Genomic DNA, 26,291 nt, shown 5'->3' on the forward strand with positions numbered 1-26,291 from the left:
CTTAGACCATCCTCATTCTTTTAAATTATTTTTTCTTTTATCTGTTCAGCTTGGGTGATTTCCTCTAGTGTTTCGTCCACCTTGCTGACACATTCTTCTGTATCATCTACTCTGCTATTGAATGCTTCTGGTGAATTTTTTGTTTCTAGTATTGTATTCTTCATTTCAGATTGATTCTTTTTTATATTTTCCACTTCATTGTTGAAGTTCTCACTGAGTGCATCCATTCTTCTCCCAAGATCAGTGAGCATCTTTATGACTTTTTGTTTGACCTCTTTGTCAGGTAGATTGTTTATTTCTTTTTTGTTTAGTTCTTTTTCTGGAGTTTTGTCCTGTTTCCTTACTTGGAACCTATTCCTTTGTCTCCTCATTTTGCTTCTTTCTCTGTGCTTATATCTGTGTATTATGTGGGTCAGTTATGTCTCCTGATCTTGGAGAGGTGGCTTTATGTAAGAGATGCTTTATGAGGCCCAGCAGTGTGCTTCCCTCTCATCACCAGTTCCAGATGTTCCAGGAGTGACCCCTGTGTGGGCTACATATGTCCTTCTTTTGTGGCAGGGTTGCTCTTGCTGCAGGTGCCCAGGGAGGCTAGGCTGTCCCCCTAGGCAGCTAGTTGCAATGCTCAGCTGTGTGTGGCTGCTATGGACCCTGCAGTCACTTAATCGGGCCTGGGGAGCCCCAGCACAGTTGGCTGCAAGGTCTAATAGCCCATTCCTGTTGCAATTTTTCTGTTAAGTGAGTAGGTTCCCAGCCTGGCTGGTTGCTAGGCTCAGGGGCTTACAATTTCTGTAGGCCTCCAGCCTGCAAGGCTGTTGTCAGCTCTCTCAGGATTCCTGCTGTGTGGGGGCCATCCCCAGGCATGGGAGTACCCTGTTGTTTCAGGCTTTGGAAGGTGGGCCCGATCCCGTATGTGGCTGTTTGGGAATCACAAGTCTGCTGCAGCTGACAAGCCCCACTCCCCACAGGGCCACACATCCCTTCAACAAAGTCCTGCCTCAAGTGTGCTCCCCAATCCACTAAGGCAGACCCAGTTGCCCCACTGCAGAGGCCCCCCGCTCCACCAGTGCAGGCCCACCCCTCACACATGCCCTACCCCACAGAGGAAGAACCACTCACCTGGCTGCTGAGGTTCCTGGCACCCCACCTATGTGGGCCCATAAGTTGCCTGAGAGCTTGCTGTTGGGTGGGGCCAGTCCCTAGGGTGGGCTGCCTGCTCTGGCTGAGCTGGATTAAATTGGTACTCTAGTGCGTGGGGCAGACCTTGGCCTATCAGGCCAGGGGAAGAATACCAACGGTGTCTGCCAGCATCTGTGTCAGCACACCTGTACTAGTCACAACAATGGCTGCTGCCAACGTCTCAGTCCCTGGAGGGGTCTTACCTCTCACTGAGATGTATCCAGAGTCTATTAGGTGAGTCTCTTTTCACCAAAGGACTGTGCACCTTTCATTCTGGTGATTTCAGGTAGCTTTCTAAAACAGGTGAATTTGTATGTGGGCCCTTTAACAGCAGGCTTTTTCCCCCCTTGTGTCCCATAGCTTTTCTGGGGGTATTCCTCATTGTTGTTAGTAGACAGCAAAGCCAGATATTGTGACAGTCGTCTCGGTTGTGCTGAGTCCAAAAGCTGCTTATAGCAGTAACACTCCCCCACTCAGATCCCCTGCTCCTCCAGGGAAGGCTTCATGCCTTACGATTGCTCCCAGCCGGCTGTGAGGCACCGCAGCTCGCAAAGGTGGCGTTTTTTTCTCTCCAGAAAGGAATTTCTGCCCCTTCCACCTCAGTCAGCACTGTCCCTAGTTGTAGGGGTTCTTTTTATCAAATTTTCAATTCTCTCTCAGGGGTAATTGTTCCAGGAGTAGTTGTAAATTTGTTGTGTCCCTGGGAAGAGGTGAGTTCAGAGTCTGCCTACGCTGCCATCCTGACACGGTCCCCCACAGACCTCCCGTTAAGGAAGCATTTCTAATAGCCACAGCCTTTCACAAGGACCTGCCGGAAATCCAGACCCAGAGACAATCCTGCCAGTCCCATCTCCTTCCATAATTTTATATGTTTAGTCTTAGCAATCCCTGCATGTCCTTCCCTGCTGTGCTGAGTTTGGAAGCAGAGGCCCCCTGGGTGCCCGCAGAGGTTTCACTTGCACACGCTGCTGATGGAAGCAGCAGTTTTATCTGTCATGCCCTCTGGTCCTGCCAGCTGCCTGCTTCCACCAGTCAGTCAGGCCCTTAGCACAGGGATGCCCCCAGTAATGGAGGCTTGGGGGTTGCTTTAAGCTGTCTGTGGTTCTGCGTGTAGGGGTTCTTCACTTTCATTGTGCCATGGACCCTTTGGTCGTCTGCTGAAGCCTCTAGAACCCTTATCAAAATACTGTTTGTTTTTTTAAAAAGACTGTTTTTAAATACATAAAATAAAGGTATGTAGGATTATAAAGGAAAACTGTTAAAAGCAGTTTTTTCATGAATCCCCTTGATCTCTGGATTCGGGTTAAGCACCCCCAACACACACCCCACACAAAAACACACGGCTCCCATCAAGCTACAGCCCAGTCTCCTCAGTCAAAGTTTGCTCCTAGCCTATCCAACTTAAATCATTTCTGTTAAGGAATCCTAATATTCCTTAAAAGCTTAGTTATAGGTGAACAATGGCCTGCTCACAATTCAACAGGTAACCTGTAGACTTGAAATCAGGCTGAACAAACACTCACTTGGCTACTCCCACCACAATTCTAGAAACATGTCCCCCTCCCAAGCTAGAGGAATCCATCTTTTTCAAAGGCTTTGATGGCTCTGGCTGCTGTTCAGAGGCAGTATGTCTGCATCTTTACTTGGAGGAGGGTTAAGGAAGACAGTCATGGAATAGCTCTTACTTGTCAGGTCGTAGGAAGGACTCTTTTAGAGGGGAAAGAGAAAGGTGGCAGACTCCTTTTCTCCACACTGTTTTTATGCAGCCCCTGCTGTGTGCCTGGGCTGGATACGCATGTCATCTCATTTATCCCTCACCGTAAGGCTGTCGCTTGGGTTTTATAATTCTCAAAGCTGAAGAACTGGAGACTCAGCAAGGTTTTAAAACTCTGCCCAAGGTTATACAGCTTTGAGTGACTGTACAAAGATCAGGTTCAGCTCTACCAGGTTCACAAATCTGAAAATTCCCACTCTCGCATACTGACAGTGGTGGGGACAGGGGCCATGTGTCCTCGAGAACAGTCCTGACTGCCCAAAGATGAGAAGATCACTCCATGTGAGGTCAAGGCCTCATTCCTCTAGTGACTGCACCCATAGGCAGCGTGCCTCTGTTTCTTCATCTGTATAATGGGAGTGATCCTTCTCCACTGAATGGTTGTGAAGCCACAATGAAATAAGGCGTACCTGAGTGCTTAGAACATGCCTGGCACGTGGTAGGTACTCAGTAAATGGTACTTCCTTCCCTGATGCCTTCACCTTCCCTCCACTGTTCAACAGCCTTCCCACTACACCAACGCCAACTCAATCGGATGTGTCCATCATTCCTTGGTGATTAATGCTAGCCTTCCCAAGGCCCTGGTCCCAGCACTGAAACCCAGGTCATTTATCCATATTTAGTAGTCTCCCCTCTATACCGCAAACAGGGTCACTGTCTTGGGGCCTCATCTTGGCTCCTACATATATTAAAAAAATGCTTTTTATGCACCTGCTGTATGCGAAGGACTGGGTATACATTGGTAAACAAAACAGCAGGACTCCTGCCGTAAGGAGCCCTCAGTCTAGTGGAGGATACATGTTAATCCAAGAATCCCGGCACTTCACAGTGAGATATGTGCTCTACAGGAAAAGAATAGGAAACTGAGGGAGGAAATACTGGGGGCATAATTTAGACTAGGGATGGGAGAGGGCCAGTGGAGTGGGCAGGAAAGGCCAATCTGAGGAAGTAAAATTTCATCTGAGTCTCAGAGACAAGGACTTAAGGAACAAGTACACCAGGCAAAGGGAGCAACATATGCAAGGGCCCTGAGGTAGGAAAAAGCTTGAGCATTTGAGGACTGAGAGGAAAGCTGATATGGCCTTGGTTCCCCATGGCCAACATTGAAGGACTCTTCTAGATTTGAGATGCTGGCCTAGGGAGACAGCAGGACCCAGAATGCCACCGACTCCTGCACTGGGTCTCTCTCTGAAAGCCAGCTCCTTGAGGCTCCCCAGGCTTCCTTATGTAGGGCAGGGTCTGAGTCTGGCTTCTTCTCCAACTTCAGAGTCACCAGGGAAAGAAGCAGGGAGCGATTTCACCACTCCCCTCCCCGGCTTGACCTAAGGATGCCTCTCTCCTCCACCTCTTGAGAACTCTTCCCCAAATGACCCAGTGCAAAGTTCTGCTCCGTGGCTGTTTCAAAGAAAGGCTTGTGTGGTTCTTCTGTCCTTCCCTTTATGCACAAGACTGCTCAAAGGGAGGATCCTTTCTGCTAAGCAGGGTGCTCTCAGAGGAGAGTGCCAGAGTCTTCCAGGTTCTTGGTTCTTCACAAGGATCTGGAATGAAAGGGGACTGATGTAGTGGAAAGAATATCCGTTTTGGAATCATAAGCTCTGCCGCTTACTAGCTGTGTATCTTGGGCAAGTTATTTAACCTCTCTGGGTCTCATTTTCCCCATCTATGAAATATGTGTGTGTGTGTAATAAATAATAATAATTCTACTCCATAGAATTGTTGTGAGGATGAGCGATAGTGGCTGTAAAATACATAACAGTGTTTAGACATAATAAATCTCAATAAATATGGAGTTCCCTCCCCCTCTTTTCCCTGTTGGGAAATCCAGGTCTGACCCATACAAGCAAATCTGAGGTTGGTAAAGAAGAGTGAGTTTTCCACCCCCTCTGAGTCAGGTGGCTGGCCCATTCCAATGTGATTTACGTGCTTATGCAAGCACCACCCACACCTGGAGCAGTGTCTCCATCCTGGCTGGGAACCCAGGGCCTCATCAAAGGTTTGCAGCCTGGTCTTTTTCTGCTTTTTGAAGGAAAAGAATTTCTTTCAGTGACTACAGTTCCGCTCACTGGGCAATGCATTTAGGCCTTGTAGAGATGCTTTTATCTTTTGTAGAGGTCGAGGTGACGTATTCAAAACAAACACCTGTTAGCTCCCTTGTTTCTGACAGTTATGGATAATACAGGTAGGCGTGATCAGACAAAGGTGACCAGCAGGATTGACAATGAAAGGGTGGATCAGAGCAGAACTAAGAAGCTGACCCCGGAATCTGAAACTTGACACTCATCCTGTGTGCATGTGTTATCTTTTCAGTGCCTCATGGCGTGGGAGTCGATCATTCCACTACTGCAGGAGAAGCAAGAGGCCAAGTAAGCTCCTTCGTGGGACAGAGACTTTTCTGCCTACCCAAGGCATGGCACGCACACCAGAATGTCCCTGCCATGCCAGAGAGGTGGCACTGGGAAAACAACCACAGAAACATCTCTCCTTTGTGTATTTCTTTCCTTTACTCCCCTTCCTGTGTCCAACAGTTGTTTTCAATTAGTATTTATTCCTTGGTGGAGTCTGTAAGGCTATGATCATCTCCCACAGAAGCAGCATACCTCTGTGTTGTGAAGGAACCTATTAAACGGAACACTACGAAGGTTTGAACCTGAGGGACAAGACAACCCTCAACTGACATTCTGACATCTCATTACAGTTTCCAGTTTTGGGACAGCAGAGTTAGCTGTTGTGGGCGAGAACCCAGGTCCTGCTTTTCAAGGCCGTGAGGAAGGCCTGAATGGAAGGCAGTCCTGCTTTCTGTGGATACATGGCGGCTCTGGAATCGACCTCCATGGGCATTGGCTGGTCTCAGCCTAGAAGGAGGTGTTGGCACCTCCGTGGGAAGTCCTTAATGTACTGTGGCCTGCAGCTGTGAGTGTAACCTGCCGCCTGCTTGTGATGAGCGACACCTGTTTTATGGTTTCCGGTTCGTACGGGACCATTTAAATCAGCGTCTATATGTATCCATGCTAGAGCAGGCAAGCCACCGCCCTTGTCCTTAGGCGATGCCTCGGGAAGCTGGGGGCGGGGGGCAGTGCTCCCCGAACTTGTTTCTGACACTAGAATGCAGTAGATTTGAACCTGTTTTTGTGTAAAATGAAAAAAGGTGCATTTTTCTCTGTGAAGTTCTTCAATGTTTTTCTTTCCCTTGTTAAATATCATTAGAGTAGAGATTAGGCCTGTTTGGAAATATCTATCGTCTTGAAGTCAGAGTAGCTCCCCAGTTGTTGAGATCAGTGGGCATATACCAAGCCCACCTGCCACGTCTGCTTTGTGCAATTTGCCTTTACCTCACCAAAAAGTCCTAGTTTCACGTTTCCTACTATGTCCACTGAATGTTTGGGCAACCTTTTGGTGAGAGGCTGGTATGTTGTTATGACACAGTCGAGATTTTGTAAACTCAATGTGAATGTTCTACACGAAGTGCTTTAACCTTCGATATTTCCTGGTCAGGAAGAAAAGTCAGTATCTGGATGGGCCTCAGAGATGACAAGTGCACCAGCAAACTCTTTGCTTCTAGAAGTTAAGCTAAGATCTCCTCCATTTGCAGCCCAATCCCTGGGGACTGCTGGCTGCTTCTAAAGTCTTCATTTCAAACTATTACCAGGTTTTCTTTTCAAATCAACACAAAACTAACAGACAAAGAGGATCTGTCTTCCAATCTTCCAACTCATTTTTTTTTCCCTCCTGAAATGAAGCTGCATAGGTCATATTTGTGTTCTTTCATTGTGGCTCATCCCTATAAAATTATCAATCTGAGCCTCAAATAAACGATAGTATTTTTTTTTTTTTTAACGAAACAGCTGTGCTGAGATGCTGCTGCATACGCAAGTTAATTTGCAAATACCGGTCAACGTGCAGCCTGTTGAAGTCACTTCATTCCCCTCCACACTGCAGGGTCGACCTTGTCTCAGCCGCAGCTCTGATGCTGTGGGGGCAGCAATCGGATGGCACAGAACCGTTTGGTTCTGTTTCATCATGTTTGAAAAAGTGACAGTTTAAATTATAATTTTATATCAGTTGGTACTTGCCTGCACTGTTAGACCGTCTCGTGCCATTTAAAGTCCTTTGTTGTGAATTTTCAGTTTGGTACAGTTAGAAATATTCATTGAAGCAGAAGGTAAAAACAGTCCATCTACGCCGAGTGGTGACTCAGTGTTTCATTCTACCTCTAAACCATCATGTTGCTGTGGGTCCGGATGTCCAGATCCAGCCTGACAGCCTGCTGATAGAGTTGGGGTGGGTATCTAGTCGTGGGTTGGTGGCCTTCTATGGATATTTGGCAGAAGACACTAGACTGACCCAGCAGCAAATGCTCATCTTTGGGAATGTGTGAAGCCTTGCCTTGTGGAATATGTGCTTTAAAAATGTTGTCCAGTGTAACATATACTTGGAAAGAACTGTGGGAAGAGTTACAGGAAGACTAGAATCTAGTCAGCTGCTAATTGCCAAAGCCCAGGGACATTCCTGTTTAAGGCTTAGTTGGGAAAGAAGGCAGCCCTTCAAAAAAGTCATCAGGTTCCATCCTGGGACATATGGGGAAGGGAACAGGTACACAGTTATTCCCTTACAGTGTTGGAGGCAGAAGACTGGTTTTGAAGGGATTCAGACACCTTAGGATTTTGTCTTTCTCTGTTCGTTTGGTCCGCAAGTGCTTTAAAACAGCAGAGAGAGCTGGAACAAGGCAAACTGCCCTCCAGCGTGCCATTGATAGCAGAGCTGGGAAAAGCGGTGTATGTTAGATTTCCTTGGAGTAATGGTCTTTCCAGAGAAGGGACCCTTGTCCCTTACTTCAGGCTGGCATGTGATGAGGTGACAGAAGGCAGTGAAGGAGGCTCTCCAGTCCTTCCTACCCCAATGGCTCCCTCGGGCCCCTGAGGGTCAGCAGCCCCAAGCATTCACCTCTTCACCTCCATCAGCACAGAGGTGATTCCCCATGAGAAGTGTAACCCGGAGACTTCTGTGCCAAAGCCTGCCTCGTAGAGGCTTCGTCATCCCATCCTTCTTGGCCCCACAAAGTCCTGGTGCTGAGACTGCTGACTCCTCTCTTGTATTTATTTTCCAGGAGATTTTTGCTTGAGGATGTGCCCTACCTCAGGCGGACAGACATGGATAGGTTTTGAGGATTGAGCACATGGCAGTGATGGAAAGTCATCCCTGTTGCCTGCCTCTGAGCCTGGAAAGTAGAAGGTTCCATTCACCCAGGTTAAAAATCTAGGCTAAGGCAGAAGAGAGAATTCTAGAAACTGAGCAGATTTCAGAGATGCAAATGATGTTGAAGAGAACAGTTGTGATTTGTGGCAGGTACAGACACTGTTCTTCCTTGTCATGTGCTGGATCTATAGGAAAATTCTAGGCTACTCTGCTCCAAGCAAGGAACCACTGCTCCTAATCGAGGAGGGGACATCTTACATAGCCAGGTTTGGGGTTGGGTTTTATCCTTTAATAAGACTTCATAGTGATTCCTGGTGAACTCTGCTAAGTGCGATTATGGAGGTGATTGGCTCGTATTTCACTGTGCTGCTCATTGAACAAATCAGCATGACTCTGGGGGCTGTGGTGAATGTAAGAGAAGTTGATCTTTATGCCAAATTTAAGCCACACTCGGAGTGTGTTCTACATGTTGAATTGAATGTGCTTTTGCAGTTGCCATCCACATGAGGAAATTAAGTGCACACTTGCTGCACATTTCTTGTGAGTCTGCCTTTAGTGATGGGACGACAGAAGTTCTGCCTTAGAAGAGGGTGTGATGGCCGTGTGGTAGTCTGCAAGTGGGGTTTCTCTCTTGGGATGGTGTCAGCCCAAGAAACACCCAGAGTTTGTGTGACTTGGTCCTGCCGTTGATAACATTGAAATCAACGGGCACCTGGCTCTGTTTTGATGCCATTCATTGGGTTGCAGAATAGTCATTCTCTGCACTCTCCTGAGAGAGTGGAGAGAGTAAGGTGTAGAGCGACCTTGTAGGTCTGTGTTAGCCTCATCTGGTTGGGTCTTTGGTTGGGTTAGCACTGGGCTCTTCTCTGGCTGCCGTAAAGGCTGTGTCTGCTCAGAAGATGGGCTGCCTGTGGTCATGGAAGGGTGTGCCAATCCTGGACCCCACCTTCCCAGATGTGTACTTTCAAGGCCTGTGGAAACTGGGTAATCTAATTATAAGGCTGGGGTAATGCTGCTTTGACCTATTTATGACATTATGTTGGGAATTTGAGTTGCCTTCTCACTTTGAAAAGTCCTCAAGATGGCAACAGGTTGGGCATCCCCTCTCACTTCTTATGTTTTTTCCTTTCAGATGGCAGGTGGCATTTACTAGTAAATTCGAGGAAAATGTCATCCCTTGGGCCAGACTTACAGATTGAGCTGGGTGTGTTGGAGTTGTTCTCCTCTTCCTTGTGGTTTATATCAGTGAGTAAACCAGAAACCCGCTTTTTCATCAACCCACCTGATAGACGGGTAGCTTTTTGTTTGAAGGACGCCTGGTCTCCCCGTAGTTGCACAGATCAGAGCATGCACAGGGCTGTGTGCATTAGAAAGGTTGCGGGGGGCACTTTGTTACAGGGGGTTTGACTGTTCTTAATCATATGTGTTTGAAATGCTTTCTGGGTATGGCTGTCTAACCCCTTCTGTGTGGCAGAAAAATATGTAATCCTGATAGTTTTTACTACTACAGATAGGCTATAAATAAGTGCTTTGAAAAAATAACTTTAACAAACCAATAAGATATTTGTCTCAAATGTAAACATTCTGTGTATTTAGCACTTGAAAATCAACAAATCCAGACTTTTCAAAAATGCCACAGACTGTTAAAAGCCTAACTCAACTTTTTGAGAATCTGTCAACACCTATTAATATGCCTTATTCTTCAGCTAGTGTCTTTTAGGTTCTGGATAGGAAGTTTTTAGAAATGTAGCCAGTTGTTCAGCTTCAGTACCAGAGGTCTAACATAGCCGGTCCTCAGTCCTCTCAAAGAAACAAACAAAGTGAGGTTCATAATAAGGGCTGCCTTTTGGGAGGAGAAAGCTAAGTATTGCTATTGCCAAATGATATTTTTGATAATGTAAGGAAACACAGGGACCACAAAACCTTTTTTTGTTTTAAAGTGTTTTAGTGCCTTTTGGCACGCTTTTGATTGTAGAGGATGTATGGTATCAGCATTGACAAATCACATAGCTATAAGGAACTCTATAGATTATGACAATATTAAAGGTTTACTCCGATTCTGCAGAACAGCTTTTGAAAGCATACTGTGGGGGCTTCAGAGCAGCATATGTTGGATAGAAATGCTCCACAGGTTGAAATGCCAAAAACATAAAGCATGTTGTGTTGACTCACATAATTTAGTCTATTTTAACAGAGCTTGTACTATTAAAACCAGTGATTGGGTGTGGCACATGCACCTCGCCCAGCAGCGCCGCCCTCCCCAGGTGACTCTGGGCTCCCTGTAGGCTGGGTCAGAGCAGGTCGCCCCTGTCAACACCCCCGTATGACGGACTGGTTCACAGTCAAGACCAACCCTCCATTCACAAATGATACTGGGAGGAAGAAACAGAGATTGCTTTTTCCTCACTCTGGAAATGGGGAGAGGAAAGTAGATTGCAAACAAAAATGTGAATCAGTATGACAGAACGATGCCTGTGTCAGCTGGGCCTTCACCAAATAACAGACCACCAGCTCTTAACAGTCAACACCATTCACCTGGACACCCCTGTGGTTTTGGTCCAGTCCAGTAGACACCCTGTCCCTTGTACTTCTGTGTGCCTGTTCCCTTGGTGTCTGAGTTGGGAATGCCTTGAGAGATGACGCACATCTGGTAGCTTCCCATTGAACTAAACTGCCAGCAAACTTTCTAACTTGTATTTTAACTCTTGAAAGAGAGAGAAAAACTTGCTTAGGTCCTGTCCAAATGATGGACTGTATTTCTTATTTTTAGAAATCATCCTTTACATTCGAAATTTTTTAAAAACCTTCTGGGGTATCAATGAAGTTCTCCGTGTAGATGTGTTCTCTTCTCGCCATGCTGCCATTACGCCGAATCAAAAGCTGTGAAAAACAAATGCTCTGGAGAATGGGTGTCGAGGAGAAAGGGATTTATTGACAGATTCAAGTCTTTGTTTCATCAAGCCACCAAACTTTAAAAAGAATGTCCTCTATGTTTTCCTTGTTATGGAACCCAGAGATTGTAAAAAGAAAAAAAAAGTTTTTGTTGCATTTTTGATGCTGGCACGAGGTTTTTGTCCACTTTTTTTCATATATCTGTGTATAAAAATTGTCTGTTGTTTACTATGGGATTAGTATTACATTTTGAGGTAAACAAAAGAATTTGTATTGCTTGATAAACTATTAGCTTGTGAATTTAAAAAGGTTTCTTTACCTCAATTAACTTAAAGTAATGGACCAATAAACCTATAAAAGATGCTTTCTTTACCTTGAGTCGTTCTCATTTGTACCAATTTATAGGACGGGAAAACATACGTGCCTCTTATTCTGTTTTCCTATTTTCTCTAAAGAGGTAACGGTTTGCCTGCAAGAATCAGGGTAATACAGAGCAACAGGAAAAAAATGTAATTGAACTATCTTTATTCTTCTTCACTTCTTTATAGACTCATCCTCAATTTACCTCCTTCTACCTTTTATAAGTTGGCACCGATCTGGGGAGATGAAGAAACTACCTAGTGTTTATACGTAAGCATAATACACCACTGTGAGTCGTGGGCCGGCTGGGAGCCAGCCCAGGTAATTACATGAAGGATTTCTTCCTGCTCCATCCCAGAGCAAAGCACAACATTATCCTGTGAGTCAGGGTCAGACATTTCCTGATTTTTTTTTTTTTTTTGTCTGCTATGATGTTTAAAAAAAATCTGTAAGGAAAGAAGAAATGTCTGTGGTTCATTAGAGTGTTAGTGTTGCAAATTAAGAGACCAGAATGCTTGGTTAAGCTTACTTAATGTTGGCATTGGACTGGAAATGAAGTTAAACCAAGTACTGAACTTGGCTTGCTGATAGTAGACATCATGAATATAAGACTGGAGTCACACAGAATGAGGCAGCAGGGTGGGATAAGAGAAAAAGGTCTGGGATGAAATTTTAGCTTTTCGGCTCGCTAGCTATGTGGCTTTGGGCAAGCCACATCTCTCTGAACTTCAGTATCTTTGAAATGAAGACATGCCTTCCGTGAAGGGCTGCCCATAGGACTAGCAATAATGTATACAAAGACCTAAGTGTCTGCTGGGCACTCATTATGTGATTGCCCTTCTGGGAAGACCTTTCCTATTACTTGTTTAGATATGGCCAACTTACATATTAAAGATATTCCCATCATAATCCTTCCTGAATACTTGGCCATTGAAAATTAAAAAGCGGGATATACCTTTTTTAACTGTTTTCTTTTTAAGAAGACGATGGAGATAGTATGCTAGAGGATTGTGGTCAGACTGAAGGCCTATGGAATAGATGGGAGCAGATAGCAAAAGATGTGGCAAGATGTAATATAAAGGCTGGTGGATTGAAGGGATCTCTGAGGTGAGGGGAAGGGGTGAGAGAAGATTTGAAGATTTCCAGCCTGGGAGCTGGGAGGTGATGCCCTTAACTGAAAAATGAAATCAATCAGGAGAAAAATATAAAAGATGGAGTAGGCTTAGATGGTGGGTTGGAGAAGAAGAATTTGGTTGGGATTTATGTTTGAGGAGATCCAGGTGAAGATGTTGAGTAGATTGTTGGAAAGAGAGTTCTGGAGTCCATGGGAGAAAACTAGATTACTTGGGAAGAGAACCAAGGACAGGGCTTGCAGGGCCTCAAGAATTAAGGATGCGGGGGGGGGGGGGGGGGGGGGACTCAGGCCAAGTGCTTCAGGAGAAAAAGTCTGACCCATAGATTAGAACAGTAGTTCTTAAGCTTGAAGGCTTGTGAAAACCCCAAATGTTGGGCCCCATCCCTAGAGTTTGATTTGAGTGGGGTCCAAAAATTTGCATTTTCTAACAGGTTCCCAGGGGTGGCTGATGCCACTGGTCCAGGAACCACACTTTGAGAACCACTGGGTTAGAACAGTTGTTCTAACAGTTGTTAGAAGAAGCAGTGACCTGGGGAGAGTAGAGAGGATTCGAAACTGCTACCTGGTGACAGGTGGGGTGGAAAAGGAGCTAATACTAGAGCTTTGAGAGCCCAACTCGGGGTAAAATCCACAAGGTCAATGGCAGGGTCCATGTGAACAAGTAAGGGAATTTTTCTAGATGTTGAGAGCAAGCTTTTCAGGAGCAGGAGTGGAGAAGCCAACGATTAGATTCATTTAGGTTGGGAAACTGGTCAGGGGCTGAGGTGAAAGGCAAGGAGTCAAGAGGAAAGAGCATACTGGTGAGAGTTTAGTGATGTGGAGCAAGGCCTTGAACTCATCTTCCTCAGCCTACCTTCTCTGCTCATGTTGCTTGTCTCAGTGAGGGGCTCTGCTTTCTTCCTGGTTGCCTGAACCCCAAATATGAGTCATTCTTGCCTCCATCTACCTCACCCTCCACAGTCCATCCATCATCAACTCCTGTTGACCCCTAGCTTCCAAATATTTCTCCAAGTCCATCTACTTTTCTCCATCCTCATAGCTTCTTACTCAATGTCAGTCCACCATTGTCCTTTACCTGGATTACTGCAAGGATCTTCCAGCTTGTCTCCTTTCTGTCCTCCACCAATTCGTTCTCAGTGCTGCCAGAGTGCTCTTTCTAAGATACAAATGGAAGCATTCCGTGTTCCTGCTTAAAACTTTTCAGCAGCTATCCCCATTACTCTAAAGATTTTATTTTATTTTTTTCCTTTTTCTCCCCAAAGCCCCCCGGTACATAGTTGTATATTCTTAGTTGTGGGTCCTTCTAGTTGTGGCATGTGGGATGCCACCTCAGCATGGCTTGATGAGCGGTGCCATGTCCGCGCCCAGGATTCGAACTGATGAAACACTGGGCTGCTGCAGAGGAGTGCGCGAACTTAACCACGTGGCCAGGGGGCCGGCCCCTATCCCCATTACTCTAAAGAAAGCTTTTTTTTAAAGGCTCTATTTTATGTTGTTCCTCCTTATGACTCTGGTCTCCTCTTTTGATTCTCTCCTCCATTATACCTCTCCCTTCCTCCCTCTTAGCTCCCCTCACATTGAATTCCTATATCTTGGGATATTTTCACCTTCAGGCCTTCCAGCATGTTGGTCTTTCTGCCTGGAATGTCCCTCAACTTCCAGCCTTGGTAACTCCTTATCCTTCCAGTCTTATCATATGCCACTTCTTCTGAGAAGCCCTCCCTGCTCTCCTAAATCTGGATGATACGCTCCCTTGTGTTAGTATTATAGGCTATATCATTGTCTGCTGTTCTGTCTGCTCCACCTGCTAGACAATACACTCTCTTAGGGCAGGACCAGTCATGCTCTCGCTCTGTCGCAGCACCTAGCATGGTGCCGGGGCCATAAAGTTTTGTTCATTCCCTCCAAGGGATCAGAGAGAGCAACTCTCTGAGCCCAAATGCTCTGGGGTTTAAATGCCTTCTCTAGCTTCACGTTTTACCCCAGTAGAAGAATGCCATGTCTGTAGTTATGGAAGGAAGCTGACCTGGGAGAGAAGGATTCATACACATACTGTGAATGTTGATTTATTTAGGAGATGAGTCTGCTTTTATATACGTAAGTGAAACAGGCCACCTCAAAATAAAATGGGTCTAAATATATCTCCTTTTCTCTCTTCCTTCACACCATTCACTTTGGGAAGTATTGTTGACTGAAAGTATTCAATTTAATATTCCATTGGAGAAAGAGTTTTGATATTTGCTTTTTTTAAAAAAAACAACACTAACAATGACAACAAAACTACCCTGATGCCAAGAACCTGAGCTTCATATCCCTCCTCAGTGTTCACAGCTCACAAGGCCTCAGGGAAGAAAAATAACTTTTTTTCAAGGTTTTATTTTAATTTAAAAATCTTGACCGATGTTCACTGTTGGCACTTCTTGCAAAATATGCCTTCCACATTGCCCTCAGGCTGTGGAAAATGCGTGCCTGGGTTTGAGTTCTCACAGGGGACCCTTAGCACAGCACCCAGGTGACTAGTTAGCCAGACCTTGGAGCCCTGAGGCAGTGCCTGGCAGGAGAGGGCTACTGTCTGAAGCCCTTTATAGCGTCTGGTATGGCTATGCATAACCCCTGAAAGTTCATACTCTACTGCCCACAGAACCTAACTTCTGCCTAACAGGAATGTCTGAAAGCTCAGCAAGTTCTTCCATCACCAGGAAAGTGCTTTTCCCCACCCACCAGGAACCCCTGAGCCAGAGCAGGTCATTCTGAGGCCGACTGTGGCTGGAACTTGGGTTTCTTGGGTAGTGGGCTGCTCTGGTCACCAGTTCCTGGTCCCGGCCATTGCTGGGGTTTTCAGCTCCCGCAGGTCAGCACCTTCATTTCTCTGTCATGTCTCCATATTGCAACCATGAGGCTTGTTTATAGGCCACGATGCTGTAAGAATTTACAATAGAGAATTACAAGAGAACAGCTGGAACGGGGCAGAGGGGGTGCCTTTTCCTCTCCACTGATGGCAGGGAGGTCTCTAGCCACCTCTTTATCACTAGTAGACTGAGAGCCTTTATCCATTCCGTCGTCAGAATGCTGTACTGAGTGGAGCGAGATGGCCCAAGGGAACTTCTGTCACTCAGGCTCCTTCCAGTCCATAACATCTCCAGCCCTTCGCATCTACATTTTCCTTTCCCGGAAATCTCTTTCCATTTCATTTCTGCTTGATGATGAGCTGCCACATGTATCTCAAGCCCAGATTCGCTAATCCCAAGCAGAATTAGCTGCCTCATCTTCTGTCTTCCCACAACCCCTTTATCTCTTCCATAAATCATCATTACATTGTTTTAAAATATTTGTAGGTGACTGGATGCTTAGGAATGAGGAGCTCTGAGTTGAAGTCTTGGATCTGTGTGACAATTGGCATGTCCTTCAACCTCTTGGGCCTTCAGTTTCTCATGTTTGAGCTCTTTGAGCCCAGGTTGTAAGCTAGAGCATAGCTCCTCCTGACTGATGCGTAGCGCCTGGAGCTGCTGGATGGGGTACGAGCTTAAATCCAAACCCTCTAAGGGAAAGCTTTGTGGAAACTTCCAAACATGGATTTCCCACCTTCCATGAGCTCTACAGGGAGCAGCACTTACTGTGCTTAAAACTCATTGTATTACAAAATTGGCAAGAGGAGAGTCAAGACTTGGAGGCAGCCAGCCCAGGACCCAGTGAACTCCAGGATGCAACCCTGACTCCACAGCAGACCCCTACTGTGGACCACCACAGCACAGCCACGTGGTGATGGCCAGCCCCTGACTTCATGGTCCGCCAACAGGCGGCTCTGGAATGTGGATGGTCAGCGGTGCTGGCTAGTAGGTGTCAGATCTGGCAGATGATTCATTCCTTAAACAAATGCTTTTTGAGTACTTCTTACATGCTGGGCTCTCTGCTGGACAGAAGATATGTGGTGAGTCAAACAGTCATGGTTCCTGCCCTCAGGGAGCCTACAGGCTAGTGGGCAAGCATATGAAACACATAATCACTAAGTAATTATCAACTGTCATGCTCTGAAGGAAAAGTATAGGAATCTTTCAGAGGATATGATAGGATTTAATTTAGATTGAGAAGGGGATTTTCTCAAATCCTTTTTGAGAAAATGGTGTTTAAGTTAAGACCACGACTAGCTGGGTTAAGAAAGAGGTATGGGTGAGAATGGGAAAGAGCATAAAAGGAGGCTACTAGGGCTGAAGCAGAGTTGGGAAGAGTGGTTAGTGGCAGGAATAGGAGCAAGAGAGGTTGGCAAGGCCAGATCATGTAGGACCTTGTGGTCCATGGTAAGACATTTGGGTTCTATTCTAAAGGCAGTGAAAGCCAAGTGCAGAGCTTTGAGCGGGAGATGACATGATCTGATTTACACTTTAAGGAAATTGCTCTGGCTACCTGGTGGAGAAAGGACAGGAGGGGAACAGAGTGGAGGAGGGGAGAATGGTACATAGGCTAATTCAGTCATCCAAGTCCTTTGGACTAGGGGTGGTAGCTGTAATAATAAAAAGAAAAGGATGAATTCGAGGCATACTTTGGAGGTGGAATCAACAAAGCCTGATGGATTGGAGGTGTGGGGAGATGAAGAAGACGGAGAGATTTCTATCCTGGGTGAGTGGCGGTGTCACTTAATGAGATGGGAAAGACTGGAGGGGGAGCAGGCTTAGGACATCGAAAGCCCAATTCTGGAAATTTAAAGGGTATTTAGAAGTTTTGAAAGTGCTTCAGATTGCTTAGAGAGAAAATATGAAATGAGAAGATGACCCAGAGCAGAGCCCCAAAGTATTCTTCCATTTGGAGATTTGTAGAGAAGAAGTGATCAGAGAGGTAGGAGAAAAACCGGGAGAGTGAGATGTTAACAAAGCCAGGTGACAGTGACAAGTGCCTCCCGAGGAAAGAGTGACCCACGGTGTTGGTGGCCACTGAGAAGTCATGTGGGCTGAGGATTGTGGTGAGTCCACTGGATTAGGCTTTGAAGAAGTCGTTAGTGGCCTCAGTGAGGGCGGCTCTGGTGGAGTTGAGGGAGCACATCAGACTGGTGAGTTGAAGAGTCAATGGGAAGTGAGGACGTGAGACAGCGCGTGCAGCCCAGCCTTTGGAGAAGTTGGTTATAAAGAGGAGGTTGAGGAGAGAGAGGGTGGTAGATCACGTGTCGGTTCTGGTAGAATTCAGGAGAGACAGCAGCTAACTAGTGCAGTGCGCTCTAGTCTAAGGACATGGGAGAGGCGGCATGCAGATACCCGGCGACTTTTCTAAGAAGCAATGTCATGTAGTGGACAAGAGAGATTGCCTGGGTTGAAATCCTGTCTCTGTCACTTAACAGCTGTGTAAACTTTGGCAAGTTACAGAATACTTCAGAGTCTCCGTGTCCTCATCTGCAAAATGGGGATAATGATAGTAAGTACCTCAGAGGATTGTTTGGGAAGATTAAATTAGTTAAAATATATAAAATATTTTAAGTAGTGCCTGGCACATAATAAGGGCTAAGTGTTGGTTATTATCATTTAAAAGAGGGTGGAGGGGAGGAGAATAGGATGGGCACAAATGAACGGAGGTTTGTAGATTTACTCTGGAGAAGATGAGGACATTCTCTGATGGCTTCTATTTTCTCTAAGAAGCATGAGGCAGCTGCTGAGAGCTATTGGGTGGTGAGTTGGTTGTGGATGGGCAGAGCCAGACAGTTATTTTCTCAGCATCTCCCCACTGCAGGTAAAGAAGATCAAGCAGGAGACGCCAGATTCTCACAGTAATGTGTACTTGGCTCACTTTGGTATCAGGAAGGGGTGGGGTCACAGTCCCTTCTTGCAAACAGGCTGTTGGCAGCTCTGGTCCAATGACCTCTCCACTCAGCCTTCTACCCTCCATGGCCTCCCCTGCTGCCCTGCTCTGACGCACCTTCCTGGGTTTTTATGTTGCTGGAATGTAGCTTTCCTTTGTGTGGATAGAAAGCTCTACTGGTCTTTCCTGTTGCTCTCACTTAATGATTGATGGTCCAGCCTTGGCCTCTTCTAGCTCTAAGAATATTTCAGAATCTCATTTACTTCTGGAAGGGAAAGGTAATAGAAACTCTCTCTTTATACCAGAGCTCAATCTTGGTTGTATTTTTGAATAACCTGGAGAGCTTTTAAAATTCCTGTGCCCAGGCTGCACCCAGGATCAACTGAGTCAGAATCTCTGAGGGTGGGATTCAGACATCAGTAATTTTTAAACCTCTCCAGGTGATTCCAATGTAAGCGGACAAGGCTTTATTTGCACGTGTGTCTCTTTACTGCTAAATGTCTGCAACAGGGGGAAACAATTAGCAATTACTTATGTGCCTCCTTCCAATAAGCACTCAATTACTTATTTGTTGGCTCAAGATTCTGTCTCTTCTTCTCTGATGTAAGATCATGGATACCCTGCACAGCTTAATTAAGATTTGTGCAGGGAATGTATGACTGGGGCTAAGTGCATGTTAAACAATGCACTGGGGTGAGATGTCAAGGGCAGCACACCTGCTTCATGTGCCCTAAAGTCTCTTAACGAAGGCAAAGCATCCTACTTAGTACACATGATGCCTTGAAACTTTAGAAAGGAACCAATTACTGTATTTTCTCATTGCTTTCATTTGTCTGTTTGTATCTCTAGCTGTGACACACATTAACTAGTCAGACATGTTCTCTTTTGTTGTTTTTTGGTTTTGTTTATTTGTTTAGGTTAAAGAGACTATTTCAACCAACTGCCAATCAAATAGGACTGGAGCACTTCCAAGGGGCACAGCTGCTAATCCATTACTCACTTGGACAAAGAGCTGGGACTCCTGAGATGTCTGCATTGCGTGCTAGGTCTAGCTAAGCCCAACTCATTCAGCCAAGACTCACATGAAGACAGGGGCACGTGAAAAGGGCTAAGAGCTGGGAAGTTGGAGGACAGGGTTGGCTCAGTCCCACACCTGGAGACAATGAAAACTGAGCCAAGAAAGCACTAGTAATCATGCCCACTGCTTGCACAAATTCTCTCAGCTATTTGATCTTATTTTTCTCAACTATGAAATAAAGCAAAGAGCCTTCATGATGGATGGATCCTATCTCAGGAGGCTCAAGCTTCTATGTTGTCAGGGACGTATATTATGATGTGATGTGAGAATTCAGAAAAGGGCCTTACCGCCATCCACTCCCCACTTCTTCCAACCCGCCTTCAATTATTTTCTGCTCTGCTGCCTACAATACCACTATCACTGATAGGTAGGGCTCTCATGTGCTACCAGGCAGGTCCCTTTAAAATGCACATGTACATCAAATCCCTTGTACCTTACTGCGGATATATGTATTGTATTCCTTTCTCCTCTGGTGGGATTGATAAAAGCATGGAGATTCTCACTTAAGGGGGAGGGGTCAAAGGACCTAAACCGTCCAAAGCTGTGCTGTCTCATATGGTAGCCACCGGTTCCATTGGCTACTGAACACTTGAAGTGTGTTCAAATTGAGTCCAAATTGAGTCATGCTGTCCACATAAAATACATACCAGATTTCAAAGACTAAGTTAAAAAATCTCATTGATTAATTTTGTAAATTGATTACGTTAAAATCATATTTTGGCTATACCAGGTCAAATCAAATATAGTCTTAAAATTAATTTCACCTGTTACTGTTATTGTTTTTAAATGCGGCGTCTAGAAAATTTAAAATCACATATGTAGCTTGCACTTTTGGCTCACACTATATTTTCCTTGGACAGGGCTGGCCGAAGACCAGACTATTCCATGTGGTCCATTTTGGTGATGACCTAGGCTAGTGCTCTTGCCGTGGGACCGGAGTTCCTCTCCTTTGCTCATCCAGCCTTCCTCCTGCCTGTTATTTCCCACACTTGAGTGCTCTTGTTTTACAAACGAAATAATTCCCCCAGAGAGGTCAAGCGAATTGCCTTAGTCGTACGGGGAGCTCACACAGCGGCCATGAGATTTCAGGGGCACTGAACACAGACGCCGCCAGGGGCCAAGCCCGTAGAGGGACACAGATGAAAGATTACTCAGAAGTGAGACGGGATGACTGAGCTAAAGGGAGCTAAACAAAAGTGGTCTGAGTGGTTCAAGAGAGTTTCTAATCTCAGTCTCTGATTAGAAGGAAGTACATGAGGCTCCTATAAATAAACTGTATTACAAAACCGCCGGAAGCATGCCAGCTGGTTCGTTTCTTAGGACTTTGGGGAATTGCCAGATTATTAGTTTGGGGGAACAGGACTTTTTCTTTGTGAGAGAGCCTACTCAGAACCCACTACATAAATGCTGAAAACAAATAACACTTTATGATAATAGGCTGGAGATAGTCCAACAGTCTTTGACCTCTGCCCCAGGGCCCCAGCCCAAAAGCAGACACTGCTCCCTTCTTACCCAATTGGGATGATGGCCAGGAAGGAGAAAAAGGAGGAAAGAGCAAAGCAGGTACCGACGAACTTCTCCATGGTGAGCTGATAGATGTTGTTGTACACCGTGGATGTCACCACTCCCGTCAGAGTCAGGGACAGCTGCAGGACGACGAACACCTTTCCTGTGGAAGGGACAGAGGTTACCAAGAAGATGTGCTGCTGTGCCTTCCCATGTTCCCTGCTAGCTGAGTCTCTGGGGAGCTCTCAGGGACCCCTTGCCCTTCCTAGGACTCCCTCTCATTCTTCCTAGCTCTTTCCACCAGGACTCCTGCCTCCACCCAGCTGGATTTTCCTGCAGCCTATGGATAGCAGCGTCTTCCTTTGACTGTAGCTTTTCAGTGACTGACTCTCTGAGCCTTTCCCACCCTCCTGTTTTCACTTCCTCTGCCCTGGATGGACACCAGTGTTTTCCTAGTGTATTAGAGGCTGCTTCTGCAATTCTGTCATGTGCCTTCACCAAGTCTGAACCCTGTGCCTCAAGCTAAGCAGCTCTGAAACAGTCCGGGCAGAGAACCTCAGAGAGATTCCTTGTACTCACCATAAGAGGAGCCCTTTATGAGTTTAGACATTGCTGATCGGATGGTTGTAATGGGAATGAGAGCAAACAGCATGATAGCGCGAGCTGGAAAGAAATCACACAAGAACACTCCTCGCTCTAGCCCAGCCTTGGCCAAAGAGTAAATTAGAACAAAGCAAAAGCCTCACTTAGAATCCCCTCTCCCCACAACCCCTCCGTGGCTTGGCCTGGAATAAGGGGTTACTCTGCTGGCAGACTAGCACTTTTCTGGGAGCAGGCTGACTCCCTGAGCTCTGATGGAGCCGTAGATGCTGCAGACCCATCTGCAAGGTGGCAAGGCATGGTTGACATGGTGATGGATGGGGAAGGGTGAAGGGTGTGTTTACGGGCAGAGTTAAGTGGTTTCTAGGGAAGTGGAGTTGACGTCACCGAAGTGACTCAAAGTTTCTTTCCTTGTCCCTGGGGAGAGAGGTGCCTGCCCTTGCCGTTCACGAACACCTCTAGGTCCAGGAGCTCCGGCAAACTGCGTCCAGAAATCCACTAACACGGCTGCCACACACCCCTCTTTCCTCAAGCCCTATTCATTATCCAGATGCGGTATGTATGTGAGTGTGTGTGTAGACAGAGAGGGAGAGGGAGAGGTGATGGGAAGAGAGGCACACAGCCTGTTTAACGGGGAGCTGGCCAAAGGTGATCTTGCCATTTTGTTGGGTGTTTTTCTAAGATGTGTGACCTCGGCCAAGGGACAGCCTCTGGTAACCATCTAGAGTTGCTCTTTCTAATATGTTAGCCACTAGCCACGTATGACTTTAAATTAATTAAATTTAAAGTATTTAAATTAAAAGGAAATAAAATTTTAAATTCTGTTTAGTTGTACTAGCCACATTTTAAGTGCTCAGTAGTCACACATGGCTAGTGGCTACTATATTGGACAGAACAGATATAGAACATTTCTATCACTGTACAAAGTTCTATTGGAGCATTGGTCTAGAACTCTCTGCTTGCATTTTCTGACCTGTGTCCTCAGATGGAAACTTCATTCTACCTCCTTCAAGGAATTTATGACATTGGTTGTGGAAGGGATTTATGGAGAATTTTTATTCATTTTTAAAAAGCCTGTTCTTGGCCCAAAATGGTTTGAATTAAGGGACCTTTTCAGCTAGACTTCTTAATGTTTTAGCCCTTTAAAACTGGGGAGAAGAGGGGCCGTCCCGGTGGGGCAGTGGTTAAGTGCACACGTTCTGCTTTGGCGGCCTGGGGTTCGCTGGTTCGGATCCCGGGTGTGGACATGGCACCGCATGGCAAGCCATGCTGTGGTAGGCGTCCCACATATAAAGTGGAGGAAGATGGGCCTGGATGTTAGCTCAGGGCCAGTCTTCCTCAGCAAAAAGAGGACTGGCAGATGTTAGCTCAGGGCTAATCTTCCTTGGAAAAAACAAACAAAAGAAGAAAGCCAATCCCATCTCCCCCATCCAAGGCCATCCTGTAGCCTCCCCTACTAACTCAAGGCACCACTGACCTCCCCTCCCTTGAACTCCTAGAGCCATAGACACCACTCTGGTGACATTTCAATGGGCAATACAGATAACGCCATATACAATAGAATACAGATAAACTCAAGTGCACATAATTCCATCTCCCTTGTACCTCCTAGGTAGCAGGTATAATCTCTGGTGCTAAACTGGAACACCTAGACACAGCATCCCCGGTGTCAGCCCCATGATGCAAGGGGCAGCAATGTTCTTGTCCTGCCTCCCCAAGCATGCCAGACTCACCAATATAGAACATGTATGTCTCTTTCACAAAAGCCAAGAGGAGGGCTCCTGACCCAAAGGAAACCATCCCAATCATGATCATGGTTGTGTCCCGGAAGCAGCGGGAGAAGACCAGGACGCCCAGGAAGCTGGTGATGAAGATGGTGTACCCTGCAGCCATCCCATAGCCCACCTGCACTTGGTTCCAACTGAGAGGCTCTCTCAGCACAAAAAGGGGAATCACGTCCACTGTGCCGATCACTGCCAGGTCATATAAGATGGCACCCACGAAGAGCAGGGCGATGATGGTTTTTGGGGGCTTTGCTTTCCCAGGAGACGGAGGGTGCTCCACCACACTCTGCTTGTCTGGCTCATCAGGATCTAGGGTGCGATATGTGCCAACCGTGCCAGACACGGTATCCACAGCAGGGAGTGCCTTGCTGGGCTTGGACATCGACTCGGGGACCCTCAGGACCAAGAGGCTGTACAGAAGCGCACAAGCGGCACAGCTCACGCTGCAGGCTGCCAGCACCAGACCTTGCCTGGATCCCCCAACCATCTGCTTGAAGAGATGTCCAGACGCCATGCTCCCGCAGAATCCCGCCAAGCCCAGGATCAAGTCAATAAGGATAAGGCGCACGGAGCGGTGGCCCTCGGAGGAGCCGAGGGATCCCAGGGACATGACTCCCGACCAGAACGCCGAGAAGCCGCCGCACAGCCCGGTCAGCGCCGCTGCCCCGTACAGCACCTCCACGGGCCAGTCCAGCAGCACCTTGAGCAGCAGCCCGAGGCGGGAGAGCAGGAAGCCCAGCAGGGACACGCAGATGGCGATCTTGCGGTGGTAGCGGTCGCTGAGCCAGCCCAGCCCGTAGGCGGACAGCAGGGGCGTCAGGCCCATCACAAGGTTGTAGTTGATGTAGAAATTGGAGATGGCCCTCTGCTGTTGGTCCTCTAGAGCCCCCCGGGGCGACGGGCTGGCGCTGTGGTTGGAGGAGGTCTCCGCTCCGAACGATGCCTTCACCACCAGGAGCAGCCCCGCGTCGTAGAGGGACGTGGCCACCTGGGTGGAGGCCACCACGGGCTCGATCCAGGTCCACACCTGGAGGCGAGGCAGGGGGCATCTCCACGGGCAGGTGGCCTCGGGGCCCATGTGGTCTCTCTGATGGGAGGATGGAGGGGCTTGCTCGCTGGCAGCTGTTCCGGAGGACCCGGGCTCAGTCCGAGAGCGCGAGAGTGTACCGTGCGCTCGGGTGAGCACAGGAGAGAGGTGAGCGGGGCGCGGGGCGCGTGTGACAGCTGCCAGCAAAGCGGCCGAGTAACCTCCCTGGCCGCGGCCACTCCTACCTGGGACAGAAAAGGCAGCGCTCCGCCCCCGCAGGCTGAGCGGGGCTGGCGGCCGCCCAGGGAATCCAGGCGCGGGGGAGCGCCCAGCGAGTGTCGGCCGCAGCCCCCACCCTCTGGCTGCCGCGTCACGCTTCCCCTGCGAGCGCGGCCGCTGACCGGGGCCTGATTTCGCCACAGCCTGGCGTGTCTGGACCTCCCGCGGGTCGCTGGGCACATTCCCCTAGGGTTTGTCACGGCAGGGGCTGAGATCTCCTCAGGCAGGGAGCAAAATTCCCCTGTCCCTGGAAGGCAGGTTTGGGCGGGGGGTGGGCTGCTTAGGATTCTGCCTGGCGTTAACGCTGGGATGTGAGGTTTTATTTGTGGCGTTTAGCAGCAACAGGGACCCATGTGCTCTAGGGAGCTGGGTAGTATAGACTTAGAGAAGTAAAAAGTCGGGAGTACTAACATCTCTTTGAGATTCTGACTTCCATCCTTTTGGATAAATACCCGGCAGTGGGATTACTGGATCATATGGTAGTTCTGCTTTTAGCTCTTTTGGAGACCTCTCTGTACTGTTTTCCATAGCAGCTGCACCATTTTGCATTCCCACCAACAGTGCACAAGGGTTCCAGTTTCTCACATCCTCACCAACACTTATCTTTTTTTGATCATAGCCACGCCGACAGGAGTGAGGCGATATCTTATTGTGGTTTTGATTTGCATTTCCCTGGTGATTAGCAATGCTGACCAACTTTTCATGTGCTTGTTGGCCATTTGTATTCTTCTTTGGAAAAATGTCTATTCAACTCCTTATCCCATTTTTCAATTGGGCTATTTGTTTTCTTTTTGTTTTTACAACAAATTTTTTTTGAATTGTAGGAGTTCCTTATATGTTTTGGAGATTAACCCCTTATCAGATACATGGTGGGCAGTATTTTCTCCCATTCAGTAGGTTGCCTTTTCACTCTGTTGACTGTTTGCTGTGCAGGAGCTTTTTGGTTTGAGGTAGTCTCACTTGTTTATTTTCAGGATCATGAAGAGATATTGATATCGACCCTGATATCAGTTTCCCCACATTAAACCCAGCATACATGGGGTTAAAACCAAAACACTCATTCCCTGCTTACTCTCTGGCTTCCTGGCTTCAGAATCCACTATCCTCCATGGAGACAGACACCGTCAAGGACAAGCACCTGGACTTTCTCCTCCCGCAAAGAGATCGGGGCTGGTGGGAAAGCTGCTGACCAGCAAGGTCACAGGCTTCCTTCTTTCTGCAAGTGTCTCAAGGCCAAAGACAGGCTGGGGGGAAGCTCCGACCAGCAAGGCCATATGCTCCCCCTCCCCTACCTAAAACCCCAAATAAAAACCCTTCCTTTTAGCTTTTCGGGGAGTTTGGGATTTCAGCGTTAGCTGCCCTCTCTCCTTGCTCAGTGCTGTGCAAAAATAAAATTCCTACTTTCTTCCACCACCCCCGGTGTCAGAGACTGGCTTGCTGCGCAATGGGTGAGCGAACTCACTTCAGGTTCGGTAACAATGTTAGTACTTCCGTGTTCATTACAGCACTATTCACAATAGCCAAGATGTGGGAACAACGTCAATGTCCATCGACAGACAAATGGATAAAGAAAATGTGGTATATACATACAATCGAATACTATCCAGCCTTAAAAAAGAAGGAGGTCCTGAAATTTGTAACAACATGGATGAACCTTGAGAACATTATGCTGAGTGAAATGAACCAGTTATAGAAAGACAAATGCT

The 26,291-nt window shown here is 47.0% G+C and overlaps 2 protein-coding genes and 1 long non-coding RNA gene across 4 annotated transcripts in view; 2 read left to right on the forward strand and 1 right to left on the reverse strand.

Moving 5' to 3' along the window:
- The window catches only part of SNX30 (sorting nexin family member 30), a 117,387-nt gene extending 105,980 nt beyond the window's left edge, over positions 1-11,407 (forward strand). The window contains exon 9 of the mRNA XM_008513171.2: positions 5,258-11,407. Coding sequence (XP_008511393.2) covers positions 5,258-5,317 — 60 coding nt within the window. The 3' untranslated portion in view covers positions 5,318-11,407. The remainder of the gene's footprint in view (positions 1-5,257) is intronic.
- Positions 11,408-14,580: 3,173 nt separating this feature from the next.
- SLC46A2 (solute carrier family 46 member 2) lies at positions 14,581-25,992 on the reverse strand. Of its 2 annotated transcripts, XM_070595071.1 has the most exons (4): positions 23,229-25,992; positions 21,475-21,558; positions 20,902-21,058; positions 14,581-15,449 (listed from the first exon to the last, which is right to left on the reverse strand). In XM_070595071.1, the coding sequence occupies exons 1-4, from the start codon at positions 24,355-24,357 to the stop codon at positions 15,392-15,394; spliced, it is 1,428 nt and encodes a 475-aa protein (XP_070451172.1). In that variant the 5' UTR covers positions 24,358-25,992; the 3' UTR covers positions 14,581-15,391. The 2 variants fall into 2 exon arrangements, with proteins under 2 accessions (XP_070451172.1, XP_070451173.1); XM_070595072.1 differs by lacking the exon at positions 21,475-21,558.
- LOC139079578 (uncharacterized) overlaps positions 21,905-26,291 on the forward strand; it is a 48,568-nt gene continuing 44,181 nt past the window's right edge. Inside the window, exon 1 of the long non-coding RNA XR_011533303.1 lies at positions 21,905-22,050. This is a non-coding gene — a long non-coding RNA (uncharacterized lncRNA). The remainder of the gene's footprint in view (positions 22,051-26,291) is intronic.

This window comes from Equus przewalskii, chromosome 26 (genome assembly GCF_037783145.1).
Source record: "Equus przewalskii isolate Varuska chromosome 26, EquPr2, whole genome shotgun sequence".
NCBI classification, from domain to species: domain Eukaryota; kingdom Metazoa; phylum Chordata; class Mammalia; order Perissodactyla; family Equidae; genus Equus; species Equus przewalskii.